This window comes from Salvia hispanica, chromosome 4 (assembly GCF_023119035.1).
Source record: "Salvia hispanica cultivar TCC Black 2014 chromosome 4, UniMelb_Shisp_WGS_1.0, whole genome shotgun sequence".
Lineage (NCBI taxonomy): Eukaryota > Viridiplantae > Streptophyta > Magnoliopsida > Lamiales > Lamiaceae > Salvia > Salvia hispanica.
In genome coordinates, this window is record NC_062968.1 from 57,574,071 (window position 1) to 57,593,606 (window position 19,536).

A 19,536-nucleotide genomic window follows, 5' to 3' on the forward strand; every position below is an offset into this window, starting at 1 on the left:
AGTTGAAGCTCTCGAAATTATTGTCGAGAAATTACGAAAAAAAATCAGTATCATAATATTATCTGTGAGAATTTTTTATTGGTGGGAAATAACAAATTCGGAGTAAAGTTCGTGATATTATTGGTCAATTTCAAAGTTCGTGGAAAAAATCCAATTTTTTCAAAGTTTCATAATATTAGATGCCAATATATATTGTGTGGTGGCATATATTACCTTAGAACTAAGCTTATTTTGCCAAACACACCTATCTCACACGAATTTTTAGAAGTATTATATCAATAAGTATGGTTTACCATATTAAGTTGCAATGATCGTATTTTGTGTATTAATAATAGTAACTTATAAACCAAATGCCCCTATTGCATAGGTTAAATTAATGGGGGGTGATTTATTGCATATAATGAATAAAGTAATAGGTTGCGTACGTGTATTAGATAAAGATGCAATAAGTTGTTGAAATGATTAGTGGAGTGATTTAAACACATTGGAGACAGCATTTTCCTTACGGCATCAGTTGAATGATTATCCATATAATTAATTCCAATTTGATTATTAATTGTGGCCCATACACCCTATACATTAGTAACGTATTATATAAGAATTACTCCCTCCGTCCCCTATTAGGAGTCACTCATTGACCGGGCACGGGTTTTAAAAAATGTAAAAAAAAGTTGGTTGAAAAAGTTAGTGGAATGTGGAATCCATTTTCTTATATTGATTTTATAATAAAATATGAGTGAATTGAGTTAGTGGAATGTGGAACCTACTTACTTTTATGGTAAAATAAAGTGTGACTCTTAATTAAGTACGGAGCGAAATGGAAAAATATGACTCTTAATGGGGGACTGTTACTGCTAATAATCTAAAATGTTAGTAATTCATTTAATTTTGATATGTGAGAAATGAATAAATTTGAGAGAAATAGCACGTGGGCAGAACTGACGCCGACCGCCTCGTTTGACTCCGACACATCAGCTGACAAAATCCGACCGATCAAATAAACATCGGATAAAAATAAAAAGGTACTGTAAAACGGTAACAAAAGAATGGGTTAGGGGGGTTTGGTAAGTCAAGCAACAGCCGAAGCAGCTTATCTTTGAAGATATATAGCACATAATCATCACCCTTCTTCCTTCATGCACACTCACCACCACCACCACCAATAATTTTGTGCTGAAAAAAAACACGATCTTCAATTTTGTCGGTGTTACAAAAACTGATTTGGTTACAAGTTAGAACAGAGCAAGAAACCTCTGTTGCTCATAAATCAATGTCTTGATTTTCCTTTTTGTCCGAGATTTTTCGATACAATTCCGACATCTTCCCATTCCATGGCATGCATCTCTCTACTCTTTCAAGACTTCTTGATGTAGGCGCAAGGTCGGCTCTTTAATCGTACTGCCAACAAAAACCTTTTCAGATTCGAGTCTTTTTTTGTAATTAGCTCAAGGTGTTTGATAAAAAGTGGCAACTATTTAGCTTTAAATTTCTTGCTATCCGTATGAATTATGCATATTTTTGCTGAAAAATGTGCTATTTTTGCTTACTTGTAAGTTCTAGTTCCAATGAATTATGCATATCCTCATTTTCAATTTAGCTGAAATAAAGATGTGTTTTTTTTATTATTACAGTAGAGTAGTAGTAGTGTTGTGGTGTTAAAGTATGGAGAAGGAGGGAGAGAGGGAGAAAGCAAATGCTAATTCACCAGATACAGTTCTTGAGGATTTCTTGAGATGTGCAGAATCTCAAACTGATTCCTCCAGAGCAAGCACCTCGGAATCCCTCGATCCTAAGCCAGCCTCCCGACTACCCGGATTCCTCCAGCTGTTTGGATTCAAATCCAAACGGCAGCTGCAGCCCCTCAACGCGCTTAAATTGTCGAAAATCTTCAGCAGTAGCTTGACTCAAGTTAGTAGCGAGCCAAACGCCTTTCTTGATCCGAACTTAAACTATTTTAAGCCTCAATGGAAGAGCTTTAGCTTGTTTGAACTCCAGACTGCCACCAGCAACTTTTGTCAAGGTTGCTGGCTAGCTTTGCCGTTTGATACTTTCAAAAAGATCAATCTTTTTTTATCCTTAGATGATGGTGTTTGATGTTTATTCTGATTAGGTTATCTGATTGGAAAGGGCGGTTATGCTGAGGTGTATAGAGGGCGTTTGCGTGGGGGGCAGCTCGTTGCCATCAAACGCTTGACAAAGGGTGGTATGGAAGAAAGAATCGCAGATTTTCTCACTGAACTCGGGATAATGGGGCATGTGAATCATCCCAATACTGCTAAATTGATCGGTTATGGCGTTGAAGGTGGAGTCTACCTTGTTCTCGAGTTATCTCCCCTTGGAAGCTTGGCTTCTATGCTTCACAGTTAGTGCATCATTGCAAAAATTTTCTTTTATCTTCAGCATTTGTATGATTTCTTTTTATCTGAAAATATACGTTTATTGGTTAACGAAGCAGATCCTCGGGAGAAGGTAGAGTGGAGTACTCGTTACAAGGTGGCGTTGGGAACGGCTAAGGGGTTGTTGTACCTCCACGAGGGCTGCCAGAGGCGGATCATTCACCGTGATATTAAGCCTGCAAACATATTGCTTACAGAGGACTTTGAACCTCAGGTAGTGTATCTAGAAACTGATGTATTTTCTTGTTTAAACAGGTGTTTCCGCGTCTCCTCTTTGCTTTGTGTACCCGGCCAATGTCTCGTTTTACATTTTTTGTATCGAATAATGATTTGTATACGAGTGAATATATACTTGGTGGCCTTATTTTACGGGTCAATGAATAGCCTGTTAAAGTTATGTGTTTTTCAAGTGTTCGATGAATTAGTCGGTGTGGCTTAGTTTCGTTCAGATATGCGATTTTGGGCTTGCGAAGTGGCTGCCAGACCGATGGACTCATCTCACCATTTCAAAATGTGAAGGCACTTTCGGGTAGGTATTTGATCGAGTTTCGTTCACCATGCTCGTCCTGCCCTAAATTCCTAATCGTTAGTCACTGCAGCTATCTAGCTCCCGAGTTTCTAATGCATGGAATAGTGGACGAGAAAACTGACGTATTCGCCTTTGGCGTGCTGCTGTTGGAACTCATCACCGGGCGTCGCGCCCTTGACTATTCGCAGCAAAGCCTTGTTATTTGGGTAAGCCTGCCTACACTTTGAGGTGCTGCAGCAGCAGTTTTACCGTATTTTAGCTAACGACTCGTTGTTTCCACGTACGGACCTTATGCTAGGCCAAGCCTCTGCTGAAGGAGAACAAAATACACGAGCTCGTCGATCCATCACTTGCAGAAAACTACAATGCAATGCAGATGAATCTCATGATCCTGGCAGCTTCATTATGTGTCCAGCAATCCTCGATCAAACGCCCACGCATGAGCCAGGCACGAACGTCCCCTTTTAATTCTTTGTTTTCTTGAACTGTATCATGATCGTATCGTTATCGTGCATATGACAAAAATGCAGATTCTGCTGCTTCTGAGAGGGAGCTGCGGTAGCCTAGACTTGATTAGGAAATGCAAGAAGCTGTCAAGCTGGAAGAAGTATTACAAGGACCTCTTCAGCGCGGACAAGTACAGCTTCTCGAGAGGCCTAACCACGCGAGCACGGTCAGCCATCGAAGCCTAAACCGGTACACAACAATTTTGTTCAAAAGGCTGCATTTTGTGGATTAGATGTGTAAAGATTTATAGGATCAAATTAGTAAATAGACTAGTACTGGGAAATTGCAGCTACAAAGGGAGATAACAAAGTAATTTGTAAATTGTATTTGTACATATGATTTTATTTGTGTTATAGTAGTATTTTTATGTTGGATTCGAAGATTCATAATCATGGCCCATGGGCGTATATTGAGATCCATATAAAGAAATAGCGACTTTCCAATGAAAGAATATCGAGATTCTCTGTATTTATAGATAAATATTCAATTTTTTGTATGAAATTAGTTGTATTCTATTCTATACATACTACTCCATTATTATCAAGTGTTTATTGCACATAAATTCACAAGTAGACCACACAAATTTCAAAACTGAACCTTTTCATTTAAATACTACTACTACTATTAATTATGTATAAAAAAATGATATTATTTTATATTTAATATTTACTCGCATGTGATGCGTACACACTCAAGAATCCAGATCTATTAATTAATCGATAATTAAAATAAAATTAGGAAAATGTAACTAAAAATCAAAGAAAACATGGGCATACCGTGTTTTGCTCGCCGAGTAGTCGAGTATTTAAGTATTTTATATTATTTACCTTAAATAATACTACTATAGTAATTTTTCAAGTAATTTTAATTCTCGTATAGCAATGAAAATATCACACATAATCTTATTTATTTTTAGGTGATCTCTTCCGGTGTGCATAACATTTTTGATTTCTTAACAAGCCAAAATTTCTCATTTTTTCCGAGTTTGTCGTCCATTAAATATGGAAAAAAATTTAATTCAATATATGACCTGTAAACGATTAATTTTAAAAAAAAATCAGATTTAGTTTATTTTTTTGTCTCTTTAATAAACCTAACAATTACTCCATATAGAAGAATTAAATTTGGATTTCGGTTTTCAAAATTTCTGAAATTGGGGGTGTGGATAGATTTGGTTTACAATCGCGTGTATCTATTTATATATATACACATCCAACCCAGTCCATAACAGTAAACACAAGCATTTTCGCTTCAAGTCAAACCCCACCAATTTCACCCATTTTTCACGAAATCATCCTCCCCAAATTATTGCGGCGGTGTCGTCATTTTCTCTCCGGCGATCGCACAAATTGATGATCGACGCCAGCTCGGCTGAAGCGTCGGCCTCTGCGGCGGTGCGCGACGGCGGTGGACTGGATTCCGGCGAGGCGGTGGTGGGTGGGAAGGGCTGATTGTTGATACCGAGTGTTTCTATCGGAGAAATGAAGAAGGGCAAGGGTAAGACCGGCAAATTGCTGCCTAATTCGTTGAGGATTATCTCGTCTTGTATCAAAACGGTCTCGACTAATGCTAGCACCGCTGTGCGCTCCGCCGGAGCATCCGTCGCGGCGTCCATTTCCAACCCGGGGGACGATCGGAAGGAGCAGGTCGATATTCCTGGCTTCGATTTTGATTCTGTTGTTGTGTTTTAGTGATTTCTCGTTGGTTGAATCGTAGACGGCAGTTACTTGTTTGTTTGTCGTATAAGTTTGGAGAAATGGGCAACCAAACTTGGTTTGTTTTAATTCTGATAAAAAAAAAGTTGGTTTATTTCGCCGAAAGTTGATCCGGATTAACTGTTGCGTGGAGTTGATCGTTTATTTTCTGGATCGGTTTAGGTTTTTGAAGATGATTTCTGTCAAATATCACGTTATGATTCGAAAGATGAAGTTTTGAAAGGAGTTACCAATTATTTCTTGTTCGCTGAACATCAAATTTATTTATTTCGCTTTGTAGTTGAAATAAGTTTGTTACTTTTATTGTCGAGTGTTGGTTGAATTGGAATTTGGAACCATTGATTAGACAAAGTTTAGTTTTGTTTATCAGGTTTTGTGGGCTGGCTTTGACAAATTAGAGCTCGGTGCATCTTCCGTGAGATGTGTCCTATTACTTGGTTATCTGAAAGGTTTTCAGGTCTTCGATGTTGAGGATGCCTCTGGGTTAAGTGAACTGGTATCTAAGCGTGATGGACCAGTTACCTTCTTACAGATGCTTCCAACTCCTTCAAATTGTGATGGTACTGGAAAGTACAAATCATCACACCCTATACTGGTGGTGGTTGGTGGGAATGAGGATGAAAGAATCCCATCACCTCAGTATACTGGTCAAGGCAATGGTAGATATGGTCCGACAGAAACATCATTTGGGAGCCTGATAGAACCCCCTACTGCTGTTCGGTTTTACTCAATGAAGTCGAATGAGTATGTGAAGGTTATTGACTTCAAATCAGCAGTATTCATGGTTAGGTGCAGCTCCCGAGTCGTAGCTATTGGTCTCGAAGAACAAGTAAGCACCCTGGGCATAACATTTATTGATTACAATTTGCACATGAGCCTAACACAATCAACCCCCCCCCCCCCAAAAAAAAAAAAGAAAAAGAAAAAGGGGAAAAAAAAAACAGGAATCAAGGCTATCATCAACAATTCCATGAATTAATAGCAGTGTAGTGGATTAAGGACAGTCTATTGCTTGATTGTAGTATTTGCATTTTCTTTTCCTTTCAGTTGGTTGGAACACATTTTGCATATGTGATGTGACTTGGACTCAGAACTGTTCTCTTGGCAAGACTGCCTTCTGTCAGAGGAACTTTGGATGATCTGATTCAAATGAGAAAGTTACTTAAATTGGCGGGTCCTAGTATATGCAATGTATAGTTGATTGTTAAATGAGATCCATTGCAAGTATGATTTACAAGATGATTGAGTACCAATGCCCTTATTTCAAATTCCAACTTTTCATGAACATGATAACTTAGTTGATAATTAACTTTTTTGTTACTTTTGCAGATTTACTGCTTTGACACCCTTACTCTTGAGAAGAAATTTATAGTTATAACCTATCCTGTACCACGAGTTGGAGAGCAAGGATCATTTGGAATCAACACAGGCTATGGTCCAATGGCTTTGGGTTCAAGGTGGTTGGCTTATCCCCCTAATCGCCCGTTCCTGTTAACTACAGGAAGGGTGAGTCCAAAAAGCCTTGCCTCCAGTGTAAGTCCATCAACATCTCCAGGTAGTGGCACCATAATGGCTCGTTATGCAGTGGAGTCAAGCAAACACTTAGCTGCAGGATTGCTTACCTTAGGGGACATGGGATACAAGAAATTTTCTAAGTATTATCCAGAGTTGGTTCCTGAGAATGCTAGTGGTTCTCCTGGCTGGAAAGCTGGAAAACTAGCAGCATCTGAACCAGAGAGTGCTGGAGTGGTAAGTGCAAATCAGTGATATCTTGGTATTTCATTAAATTTGGTAGTTACTGTTGGGCAGATGAAAATAAATTAATGTTTGTACCTAGTGTTCGCTCTTTTAGAGATATTGAGCTTCGATATTATATTATTGCAGATTGTTGTGAAGGACCTTGTTTGCTCAGAAGTTATAGCACAGTTTAGGGCTCATACAAGTCCAATAATGGCTTTGTGTTTTGACCCAAGTGGAACCCTTCTGGTTACGGCCTCTGTACATGGAAATAACATGAACATTTTTAGGATCATGCCTTCACATAAATGTGGGGGATCAGGTTCCAGTGACTGGAGCACTTCCTATGTGCATCTTTACAAGCTTTATCGTGGCATAACAAGTGCAGTAAGTATATGCATAGTGTTCTTTGTCTATTGTTCACTAATTCCCTTTTCTCTTTCATAACCCATGTCTTAACATTATCCCCATGTTTTCCTGTCTTAATCACCAGGTCATCCAGGATATCTGCTTTAGTCATTACAGCCAGTGGATTGCTATTGTATCAGCAAGAGGAACTTGCCATATCTTTGTTCTGTCACCCTTTGGAGGAGATGAAGGTTTTCATACTTTACATAAACCTGGGCAAGGAACCTCTCTGTTTTTAGCTTCCACTCGACCATGGTGGTTTACATCATCTTTTACTGTAAATGAGAAGCCTTCTTTGTCTCCACCTCCTTGCACCCTATCTGTCATCACCAGGATAAAGTGCAGTGACACTGGGTTAATTAATTCAGTAAGCAATGTTGCTGCTTCAATGGTGGGTAAGTTATGGGTGCCTTCTGGAGCTGTTGCTGCGATCTTTCATAATTCTAACTCTATTGGTTCTCTGGATGTTAAGTCAACTGGTACCTCGCTGGAGCATTTATTAGTGTATACGCCATCAGGCTTTGTGGTTCAGCATGAATTTTTATCCTCAATGGGCCCTGAACTGATTGGGAGTAGAACCGAATCTTTGTCAGCCCCACAAACCAACCCTCAAAATGAGGACTTAAGGGTGAAAGTAGAACCCATTCAATGGTGGGATGTATGCAGAAGATTGGATAACATGGAAAGAGAGGAGTGCATTTCCGGCAGTATCTTTGATGGACTGGATGATGCTGAAATTGATGAGGATTCCAAGATGGTTTTGATCTAGATGCATTTCCACGTAATGGACTCTCCCAAACGAAGAATGTGGTCCAGGTGGGAGTATGAAATTGAGAAGGCTTCCACATGAGCTTGAGATAAGGCACAAAGATTTGTTGCCAATAATTGATAATTTTCCTAGAGCAACAAAATCTGGCTGGATTGACAGGTCGGTACCTCATACTTGGCTATTATTCTCTCAGTTACATCTAGTATGTTCTTTTTTCCCTCACGGATCATTTCAAAAATACAATCTACAAATGTTGGATCTGTCATTTCCCCAAACTTCCCGGCAAACTCCTTGTAGGCTTGTTAGGGGGAAAAGGGAAAATTACCCACTGCTCAAAAAGAATTTGAGATAAGCAGCAAAAAAGGGTTACTGCATAGTATAGTGACCACGCCTTTGATTGAAATCTCTTAAAACTTTACCACAATTAAATCGTGAAATGCGATCTTTTTGATATACAAATATTTTTAAGTATATTTTGCGTGGCTAACAGTTTTCACTAAATCGTCAATTTCTGTGTTGCATTTTCATGAGTGAATAGTATGGATGGCATGTGCATAGGGTTAGATGGGTATTAGTGTTTCTAATTGCAATCTCTCCCGAAGATGCAGTGTATATTAAAGAGGTACTGCTGAAAACTTTAGATGGTTACAGTTCTCATTTCTCAATCAGTTTCCCATGAAATGCAATTGACAGCCCCCCTTTTATCTATCATTGCTAGTCATCCATTAGCGTTGGGCACAACATTAAACAGGAAACAGCTCTTTATGATGGTTATTTGGTTAGCTGGTACATAAGTCATTTTCTCCTGTAATTTGTTTTTTGTACTCCGATACAAGGTTAGCTGTAGTGTATAATGTTTCCTATCGGCATTTCACTTGGTTCTTTTATGCAGTTCTATACCTGCTGACGAGAAACATCTTAGTGATTCCGGAGTAGTGATCAAACTAAAGAAAAGACTGATGGAGCAAGTATTATTTCTCTTTTCCCAAGCCGCCCTCTTTTAGCTCTACAGAAAGCTCAGAAGGAGGTAAGATGCGTTACCATTTAGGTTTTGTGATAACCGTGTATTTCCCCCGATGGAACTTTGATTTGTTTTGGGCCCTGCTTAAAATGTGAAGATTTGTAGTTTATGTACAGTTTGCAGTGATGCTACTTCCGGATGATAGTTTCATTTTCATCCATTTATCGAGATTATACGTTTACAGTATCTTTCATCTTGAGTTATGTCACATGATTAACACAAGCTCTGTACTTTACCCAGGGTCATCCAGACGAATGGAGAATTTGCTTGATTTGGATCACATGGCCATTGATAGACCTCAGACTCTTGGTGGTCATGCTGAGGATAAGCCCGGTCTCGGGGGGGGTCGGGGCAATTATTCCATACCCTTCGCAAAACACCTGCAACAGAATTCTTCTTGTTGATAATGCTGCAATCATGGTCGTCCTCACGGGGGAATGAGATGCAGTCGCTGCATATTGACAATCCCAACTCAGAAGCAGACATCCTTATACCTTCGAGGATCAATCAACTGTAGATTTTGGTCCGTTATTTAAGGAGGGATACTATAACAAACCAGAGCCCCTCGATGGGTTGCCAGTCAACTAGGTTATTACCCATGAAGCAAAGGCTGGTGATGACACCCTGAGGAGAAGTTGGAAGATGAGGAAGGGCCTCGAGAGGAAGGTTGGATTAGTGGGATGTTCGATTTCTCTGAATAAGGTAAGACTGCTAGAAAATCAAAGCTGCAGACATCCTTGACGCCTTTCTTGTGCTGATGTAAAATGTGTTTCTCTGTGTTAATGCAGGTTGGTTGCTTATTCAAAAAAGGAATCACGACTATATACCAGATACATGATACACATCTGCACCCTACTACCCTCTGTAGTATGGTATGTATACTGTTGTAAATATAACATTCTTGCTGTTTCTGGAGAAGGGTTGATATAAGAAGATGAATTTTGGGATATGGTTTTCTCACGTTTGCTGTATTATCGATATTTTTGATCGACCCATCTTTTGTACAGATGACATAACCCAGTTGCTCCAATTTGTGTAACATTTGTTTTCCATGAACAGAAAAAGAATGAAATGGAATTACAGAAAAGTAATGGAATCAATATTATGCTTCTTTATCTGCCATTTTGTGTTGGAAAAGATGTACTAATATTTCATGATTTTTAGGGCCGATTTTTAAAGCCTTTTCTCTCTACGTGGATTACATAAGATAAAGTATTTGAGATTCCGAAGCTTTATTTTTCTTTAACGTTCCTTTTATTTTGTTTCTATCTTCCAAACCATAACCCTTTAGTTTTGGGCTGGGCCAATTTGTAGTCTTTTCTTTTTTAAATCTCTTTTTTAAGGAGTAGTCTAGTTCTGGATAGATTCCTTTATTATATAGAGTTGCAAAAATTTCCCTATGAATCAGAGTAATATTTCTTTGTTTTGTGTAAGAAAGATTATATGCAAGTGCAGTTGTGCTGTGAATGTGAATCTTTTGTTTTTATCTTTTATAGCATGCTCAGTTTTGCGGGACTTTTGCAATTTACAGCTACAATTGTATCTACTTTCCCTCCATCTTTCTCTGTCTACTCTTCTTTCATTCATTTTTTCTAGTACAAAGTTTTGACTCTTTTTCTAATATATATTTAATTTAGATCTGATAAAACAAGTTTGTGTGTGTATATATATAGATAGATTGACTAAAATAAAATACTATCATAGTGATAATACTAGAAATATTTTTCAGCAGTTAAACTAATGATTTGCAGTTTTGTGTTTTTGTCAAGTGGTTAATGCACGTTGCGTTCTTTGCAAAATTTCATTAATCAATAGGAAAAGAGCCTTTTTCCATTTCTACAAGAAATCCATGCGCTATGCCTAATCCTAATACAATCTCATCTAATTTTTCCGTTCACCTTAATCCCATTTTAAAAACTACTCCTTACGCATTTTTTGTGATAGTCTTCGAATCCAAGTAAATATTATTTAAATTAAATATCTCGAATTCAAATTTCATTATTAGCTTCTAAATCGAACTATATTGATCACTCTTCATAAAAATGGGATTCTTGAATACTAGTAGTAAGTAGTACTAGTATTTTATTTCTCATTAGTACTATTTGATTATCTTTGGTACCACCAAACTCAGCCCTTTTCACTATTTAAAGAAAACTTCAATCTTTTTGTTGTACACATTACTCAATTAAAACCAAAAAATAGTATACACTCAGAATGTTACATACTTACATATCTTAATGTCATTAGATATTGAGTTTTTCTTAACTGATTTTCTATGTTGTTAATATACTGATAAGCCATATTTTTTTTTGTTATATATAATAATGATGGAAAAGTATAAATTAAATGTGCCATAAAGAGAAATTAAGAAGTAGGACTGGGGGAGTACTACATATATATGATTATGTATCTGCATTGATGTTTTCAAAAATTTTGCGCAATTAATCTATTTGTATTAGCATATTCATCGTAATGTCTGAATTTGATTTATGAATAACCCTTTTTTGCAATTTTTCCCCAAACAAATTGTCTTTCATTTCCCAAAAAGAAGCCGTGGTTTAAAACACAATCCCTTCTCCCTATATTTATCATTAAATGAATAATTAAAAATAACAAAAATGTATATAAATTACTATTATATAATCAAATTAATAAATGAAAAAAAAAATGGGCGTCTTAATTCCTTTCAGGATTGTTGTTTGGCTTTTAGCTAAAGGCCCAAGTGCATTATTTGATGCCCCCATTATTTGATCAGACCTTTAAAGGTATTTTAAATTTTACCACAAAAGTTACCCAAAATTTTAGTCAATAAGCATTGATATAAATATTCTGATCAAGGGCGAAATTTGTTTTAAGCACCCAAGAGCTGAAAAACCCTAATAACCCCCCCCTAGATATATCCGAAAAGATAGGTTAGGGGCGTGTTTAAACTAGTATCTTCTGTAAAGTGTCATTGGAAAATTAAACATCATAAGTCAGGGTTATTCTTAGTAGTGTAATAAAACTCATTACAATAGGGATCTTAAAAATGATATCATGCAATAGACATTATCAATTTATTGTGTCAACCCGAGGCTACTGAGCTACTTTGCACAGACAGTGGACCATTTCTATAATTACTTTCCCTCTCGTAAAATATTAATCAATATATTTCGTTGTATGGTAATAAAAATGTATTGTACAAAATACAAATAAAATAAGATTTTATTTCTTACTTCAAATATACATATAAATAAATTATTTGCTAGTGTATTGTGCAAAATATAAATAAAATCTTGCCATTCTACCAAATTTGAAATTTCTATTTTCAGGGGATGGGAGAATATGAAATATAAATAAATTTTGAAATTATTAATGTTATTTTATTCAGTTTGAGGACGAATTCTAGTTGGAATCTTGTCTCAACTGATAGGGAGGAAGTAGAGAATGTTATCAAATTATCGAAGAGAATGAATGATTATTCTTCCTCTAATCGTAAATTGCATAAAATAAGTATCAAAATGAATTCAATGCACCGACGCCGAAGATGAATAATAGACGATAATTAGTTTTGGACTTTTACTAGTAGTATATAATATTGTTCCAACTTTTTTTTTTTTTCAACAAGCTCGTGCAACTGTGCTAGTGTGAACTGTGAAGACACGATGCATATTTTAATATTTATGATATTATCGTACATTTTCTAATGTTGGATTTTTTAGTTGTAAAAGACCAACAAATTTAGAAGCTAGTTTCATTCTTTAACTTATTTTTTGTTTCCCTCAAAATGAAAAAAAAAATGTTCAGGCATGGACAAAATTGATGTTGTCTTTACATTTTCTACCAATTGCAATGAAATAAATTTCAAACTGTTATAAATGTTTAGGCTTACAATTGAATGCATAATTTATGAAGCCGACGTTGTAACGAACTTCAGATATAAATGTACCACTCAAGTTAAATATCGATTCCACATTCAGCCTTTTCAAAAATCGAATTCGAAGTTCTAACGTTCCACTTATTTGCTTCAATTTATGAAATGCCGCATTTCATAGGATACACAAAAAAAACATCATTTAATATCACACTGATATATGTATATTACTATATAGAATTAATTGTAATGGCAAATGAGACAATCTCAACTCGATTTTGTAATTTCAGCACAACTTTCAAAATATTATAATTACAATATTTAACTATTTAATGATCATAATGCATTTTGTTTCTAGAAAGAAAACAACATTATCTCATCAGTTAAAAATATTGTGATTATAAAATTTAACATATGATTGTTAGAACTTTTAAATAACTATATAAATAAATACTAATTAAATAAGTAGATTCACAAAAAAATAAATGCCGCTATACTGGTTTCGATCATATAAAAAAAATATTAAAAGATGATTGATTCAAATCTTCAATGAAACAATACCAAGTCCCAAACATTATTATATATTTGTATTCAAGACCTCATTTTCAATTTCCCATCACAATATATGGCCCCAAATCCAAATAATAGTACTCTCTTTTTGTCCCATTAAAAACGAAATGTTTACTAAAACATATTAATATTATATCTACTTTTTCCTTTCTTTTACTTCACTCTATGTTCAATAACTCACAAAACAACATTACATAAAATCTTGTGCCAAAAAATTAAATGGTGCATATTATATGGGACGGATGGAGTAGTATACTACTTTACTCAATATTATTTATCTTATTTCATTTTTATTGCATATAGTAGTAATTCCTCCATCTCAAGAAAAATGATCCCATTATTAGACGACACAAGATTTTGTACGTCGTTATTTTATGTGTTAGTAGATAGTGTGAGATATATGGACCAATTGTGAATTGGGCTGGATGAATTAATTATGGGCTTAATTAATTCGAAGTCCAGATTCTATTATTTGTGGCCCAATGTGTTGTGGCCCGTAACTTACCTGGGATTAACCGATGGCTGCCACGTGGCATTATCACCCGGATTGTGAATGTTGGCCGTTGGATCTAGGGTGTGTTTTTTGTGAGTAGTTAAACTCACTCTATCCCTATCCGTCGTTTCTCATTCTTAGATATCCCTCTCTCTCTTTGCTCTGCCTTCTCTCTAGCAACTGCTCTCTCTCTCATTCTTCTCCGGTCATCTTCTCCGATCATTCCTTCTCTTGTTGTGTGAGGAAGAGTGAGATCCTTTCAACGTTGTGTTGATGAGGTGGATCTGTTGGTGATCGAACGGTTGAGTTCTGATCTTTTGCATTCGGTGAAGTATTGAGAAGATCTTGGTGTGTGAGAGGCAGTTGGTGATGTTCTGGCTGTGTTCTTGGTGATTGAGACGAGACCTTGTGATTTCTGTGGTGAATCGCTTCTGTGAAGTAGTAATCGGTTAATCCCTAGGGTTTCTGGGTTGTTCAGTCTCACGGTGCTCCTTTGTGACTCGTGGTGTAGACGGTGGAGGTCTCTGGCCCTTGTGAAGTTGCGTGTGCAACCTGAGCCAAAGTCCCTCGGTTTATTACTTGTGTTTTTCTGATTACTCTTGTGTCAGATCCTTTAGGATCTGAGTTCTTTCTATACTAACTGTTCTACTTAGTGTGCAGGTCAAGATTCAAAGAGATAGCTATGGAATCAGAACCGGTCAAGGTTTCTGATTAGTGCTAGGGTTCCTTGTATCTTGTTAGCTTCAAGTAGATTGATGGTTTTAGGTACAAGGCCAGGTTAGTGGCCAAAGGGTTTACTCAGCCAAGAGGGGGTAGACTACACCGAGATCTTTTGCCCCCGTTGTAAAATTTACCACAGTCAGACTTATGTTAGCCTTTGCGGTGCTCACTTCAATCAGGAAATGAAACTTATGGATGTTAAAACCGTTTCTTCTTTATGAGTGAATTTTGATAAACCCATTTATATGAAACAACCTTTTGAAGGTTTTTGTAAACCCTAAGTTTCCCAATCATGTTTGCTTGTTAAAAAAGGCTTTATATGGTTTGAAGCAATCTCTTAGACAGTGGAACATCAAATTTAACTCTAAAACTGCCTTCCCTTTAAAGGGAAATTTTTCTCGAGTAAAGATCTTTGTCCAAAGCCCGATGATGATATTCCCCAATGAAAAAGATTCCCAGGAAATGCTTTTTGGTTTTCCGGATGTACTTAAGGGAAGGGTTTTCCCAACTGATTTTTGTTTAAATTTTTGCCTCCTTTTAGTAGAAAATGTCTAATGGGGGCCCGGGGTGCATTGGGAAGCCTTGAAATGGTTGTTGGGGATACTTGAAACAACCGCTTTAAATATGGGGTTTGTTACTAAAGTGTGATGATGGTGTTGAGTTGGTTTTGGATTTAATTATTTAATGATAGGGGCAAGTGAAAGTCCACTACTTGCTTTTTACGTTTGTAGGTCTTGATCAATTGGAAGCCCCAACTCCAACACATAGTGGGTCTATCAACAACCATCTAATACATTTTCAAAGAAGGGGCCCCAAAAAAAGCCTTTTTGGGCCAGGGGGTGCTCTGAAAGAAATTTATTAAATTCCTTTTGGGTTATTCCGACAACCTTTAAATTTTTAAAATTTCAAAAACCCGGCCTTTTTGATAGAACCAAACATATAGATGTTGGGGTTTCCCTTTTATTAGAGATGTTTTGAAAAGGGTAAAATTGGGATTGCATAAAAAATTTTCCCCGCCCAAAAACCCCCCGGAGGGAAGGGGACTAAGTGTCTATTTGGGTTTATAAATTGCTTTCATGCATCAAAAAATTGCACTTTGATTGTGGTTAGCATTGCATGTCCCTCGGATAATATGACCCGACTTGAGGATTTGTTTCTCTAGTGTCTATGGGTCAAAAGACCTCTTTGGCTAATGGACCTTAGTCTCGGTGCTAGAAGCGACCTGGTATTTCCTTGACTAATGAACCTTGTTCTTTGGTGTCTTGGATTTACCTTGTAGGCTGTGATGAAGACACACGTGGACCGGGCTCTCCCTTGTTTACCCAATGTGGTCCAAGGTGGAGTATGTGAGATATATGGACCAATTGTGAATTGAATCGGATGAATTAATTATGGGCTAATTAATTCGAAGTCCAGTCTATTATTGTGCCCAATGTGTTGTGCCCGTAACTTACCGGGATTAACCGATGGCTGCCACGTGGCATTATCACCGGATTGAATGTTGGCCGTTGGATCTAGGGTGTGTTTTTTGTGAGTAGTTAAACTCACTCTATCCTATCAGTCGTTTAATTCTTAGATCTCTCTCTCTTTGCTCGCCTTCTCTCTAGCAATGCTTCTCTCTCATTCTTCTCCGGTCATCTTCTCCGATCATTCCTTCTCTTGTTGTGTGAGGAAGAGTGAGATCCTTTCAACGTTGTGTTGATGAGGTGGATCTGTGGTGATCGAACGGTTGAGTTCGATCTTTGCATTCGGTGAAGTATTGAGAAGATCTTGGTGTGTGAGAGGAGTTGGTGATGTTACGGCTGTGTTCTTGGTGATTGAGACGAGACCTTGTGATTTCTGTGGTGAATCGTAACTACGAGTAGTAATCGGTTAATCCCTAGGGTTTTGGTTGTTCGATCTCACGGTGCTCCTTTGTGACTCGTGGTGTAGACGGTGGAGGTCTCTGCCCTTGTGAAGTTGCGTGTGCAACTGAGCCAAAGTCCTCGGTTTATTACTTGTGTTTTTCGATTACTCTTGTGTCGGATCCTTTAGGATCGAGTTCTTTATACTAACTGTTCTACTTAGTGTCGAGTCAAGATTCAAAGAGATAGCTATGGAATCGAACCGTCAAGGTTTCTTATTAGTGCTAGGGTTCCTTGTATCTTGTTAGCTTCAAGTAGATTGTATGTTATTTGTATACTTGTATCTTGGCTTGTAACTCGAGATTAGCCATCTCGGATCATTTGCATAAAGAGGTCCAGTAATTAGCGAATCCGAGTGGTCGATCCCTAGAGATAGAGAATACATAATAAAAAATACAAATATTTTTATTTTTAATAATGATTCATCTTGATTGAAACAAAAAAAATTAATATTCGTTGAGACAAATAGAGTAGATTTTATATCAATCTTAAAACTTGAGCCATAAAAGTCTGAGATTAATTATAGACAAATGCAAATAATATATACCCTCTTTATCCTAATTTAATTGAGACATTTTTTTCACAAAAATTGAAAACTTGTGTGAAATGAAACTAATATAAATAAAATAAAATATGAAAGATAATAAAGTAGATGAGAAAAGAAAGATCAAAACATAAGATGAATTAAATTAAAAATAATTTGATGTTTTATTTATTATTATAGGAGGAAAATGATTTCGACTAAATTATAACATCTCAAAAAGTAATACGACTCAATCAAATTGGAATGAAAATAATACTCTTAAAAATAGTAAATTAATATGTATATTAGTCCACAAATTTAAAGTTAAAACACATCAAATATCAGTGAAGCTCACACATACTTGACAGTCAGTCTCTGAAACTTGACAGAAAATGAGTTAAGTCAAGAAACAAACAAAAGGTACAAAAGTGCAGTTCCATCCTGCACCGCGATACAGAGGATCACAGCAGAGCTGAAGCGGGACCACCTCCAGCTGTGCGTCCACTCTTCTCCCCCTTCCAACGTGGCACCATCTAGGCAGCGGTCATATTTATTACGTGCCTCCACACGTCACCATCACCCCACCCCAAAATCTAAATTAATTTCATTTTTCCACTCAAAAAATTGAGATTATGAAACTAAAACCCGGAAGAGGATTAAATGGAAAAGCCAATAAAATGAGGCACCGTCCATCCAGCTATCGACACTTTGACTCAACCTATCCCTACTAATCCACACGCCTAATAAACCCTTTCCATTAATTTCACCCCTAAACCCAAACATTTACTATAATCAAAATTGTCTCTCTTTTCACCTTCTCCCATAAGCTTCATATACAACAAAAACAATCAAAAATCTCAAATTCCAACTTGAAATCTTCATAATTTCTCTCTCTCTCCGACTTTCTTTCATGTGAAGCCACTTTTTCTTTTTTCCCCAACCACAACCACCGTTTCCTCTATTTACACTTATCTGCAACTTTTGATGCTGTCTCCATTTAAGATTCACGGAACAATTGTAGTAGTAACTTATAACCCTCCATCTCCAGCATTGTGCTGCGGCGACGCATATTGCAGCATTTTCAAACCCCCAACCCAAAAAATGAAGCGTTTCTTCACCGAGGCCTATGCATACGGCGCCGTATTAATGGTATCTCATATGATCACGGCCTATGCGATGCTCGATCCCATCGATTTCCTCACCTTACAATCCATTCAAAAGAGCATGGATGATTTGCCCGGCTCCAACTACTTCGCCTCTTGGGATTTCACGTCGGACCCCTGCAACTTCGCCGGGGTCTACTGCGACGCAGATAGAGTGATCGCCCTCAATCTCGGCGATCCCCGGGCCGGTTCTCCCGGCCTCACGGGTCGGATTGACCCGGCCATCGCCAAGCTCTCCTCCTTAGCCGAGTTCACCATCGTTCCGGGTCGAATTTTCGGGGCATTGCCTCACACTCTGTCTCAGCTTAAAAACCTACGTTTTCTAGCAATCAGCCGGAATTTCCTCTCCGGAGAGATTCCAGCAGGCTTAGGCGAGCTCCGCACGCTACAGACGCTCGATCTCAGCTTCAATCAGCTCACCGGCAGTATCCCCTTCGTCGTTGGAACTTTGCCGTCGCTATCCAACGTTATCCTCTGCCACAACCGCCTCTCCGGTTCGGTTCCTCCGTTCGCATCTCGAGCCCCAACTCGACTCGACCTAAAACACAACGATCTATCCGGCTCTCTCGCCGGATGGTCTGCCGCCATCTCTCCCAAAACCTCTCATTATCGTGGAACCGGATCAGCGGCCCGGTCGACGGAATTCTATCTCGATTGAACCGTTTGAACTACGTGGACCTGAGCTCGAATCGGTTCACCGGCAGCATTCCGGGAATCGTGTTCAGTTTCCCGATCAGCAATCTCCAGCTTCAGAGAAACGAATTCTCCGGTCCAGTCCAACCATTAAATGAAGTGACAATCCCTACCGTCGATCTCAGCTTCAACCGCCTCTCAGGGGGGAATTTCGCCGCTGTTCGCTACGGTTTCAAATCTGTATCTGAATAACAACAGGTTCACGGGGAGGTGCCGGGCAGCTTCGTGGAGCGGTTATTATCTGCCAGCATAGAAATTCTTTACTTGCAGCATAATTATCTGACCGGGATCGAGATTGATCCGACGGTGGAGATACCGGTGAGCACCTCTCTATGCCTACAGTACAACTGCATGGTGCTGCCCGTGGAGACGCCCTGCCCGTTCAAGGCAGGGAGGCAGAAAAAAAAGGCCAACCACGCAGTGCGTTCAATGGAAAGGGTAAGATGGGGATTTCATCTTTTTGCGTAACTGAATTTTTTGGGGGAAAAAAGAAATTTATTATTTTGGGTATGCTATATGCTATTACTCACATTTC

The 19,536-nt window shown here is 37.9% G+C and overlaps 1 protein-coding gene, 1 long non-coding RNA gene and 2 pseudogenes across 5 annotated transcripts; all 4 read left to right on the forward strand.

Moving 5' to 3' along the window:
* The first annotated feature begins 1,180 nt into the window (after positions 1–1,180).
* Positions 1,181–3,928, forward strand: LOC125219358 (receptor-like cytosolic serine/threonine-protein kinase RBK2). Of its 4 annotated transcripts, none has more exons than XM_048121323.1 (8): positions 1,181–1,395; positions 1,632–2,020; positions 2,111–2,362; positions 2,453–2,610; positions 2,846–2,925; positions 2,996–3,131; positions 3,224–3,373; positions 3,456–3,928. In XM_048121323.1, the coding sequence occupies exons 2-8, from the start codon at positions 1,663–1,665 to the stop codon at positions 3,615–3,617; spliced, it is 1,296 nt and encodes a 431-aa protein (XP_047977280.1). In that variant the 5' UTR covers positions 1,181–1,395; positions 1,632–1,662; the 3' UTR covers positions 3,618–3,928. The 4 variants fall into 4 exon arrangements, with proteins under 4 accessions (XP_047977280.1, XP_047977276.1, XP_047977281.1 ...); XM_048121319.1 differs by having other exon boundaries at positions 1,181–1,380; XM_048121324.1 differs by having other exon boundaries at positions 1,181–1,380; positions 2,456–2,610.
* A 675-nt stretch (positions 3,929–4,603) lies between these two features.
* On the forward strand, positions 4,604–9,670 carry LOC125221509 (annotated as a pseudogene).
* Positions 9,671–9,711: 41 nt separating this feature from the next.
* On the forward strand, positions 9,712–10,029 carry LOC125221531. Its single transcript, XR_007176378.1, has 2 exons — positions 9,712–9,784; positions 9,871–10,029. It is a non-coding gene; the product is annotated as an uncharacterized LOC125221531 (long non-coding RNA).
* Positions 10,030–18,239: 8,210 nt separating this feature from the next.
* On the forward strand, positions 18,240–19,443 carry LOC125221529 (annotated as a pseudogene).
* The last annotated feature ends 93 nt before the right edge of the window (positions 19,444–19,536 follow it).

Bases quoted from the DNA above. Each gene is read 5' to 3' on its own strand.
- LOC125219358 (XM_048121320.1), top strand. From the start codon at position 1,663: ATGGAGAAGGAGGGAGAGAGGGAGAAAGCAAATGCTAATTCACCAGAT. The intron at 2,363-2,452 runs GTTAGTGCATCA...TGGTTAACGAAG, and splicing joins CTTGGCTTCTATGCTTCACA to CAGATCCTCGGGAGAAGGTA. The intron at 2,926-2,995 runs GTAGGTATTTGA...TAGTCACTGCAG, and splicing joins AAATGTGAAGGCACTTTCGG to CTATCTAGCTCCCGAGTTTC.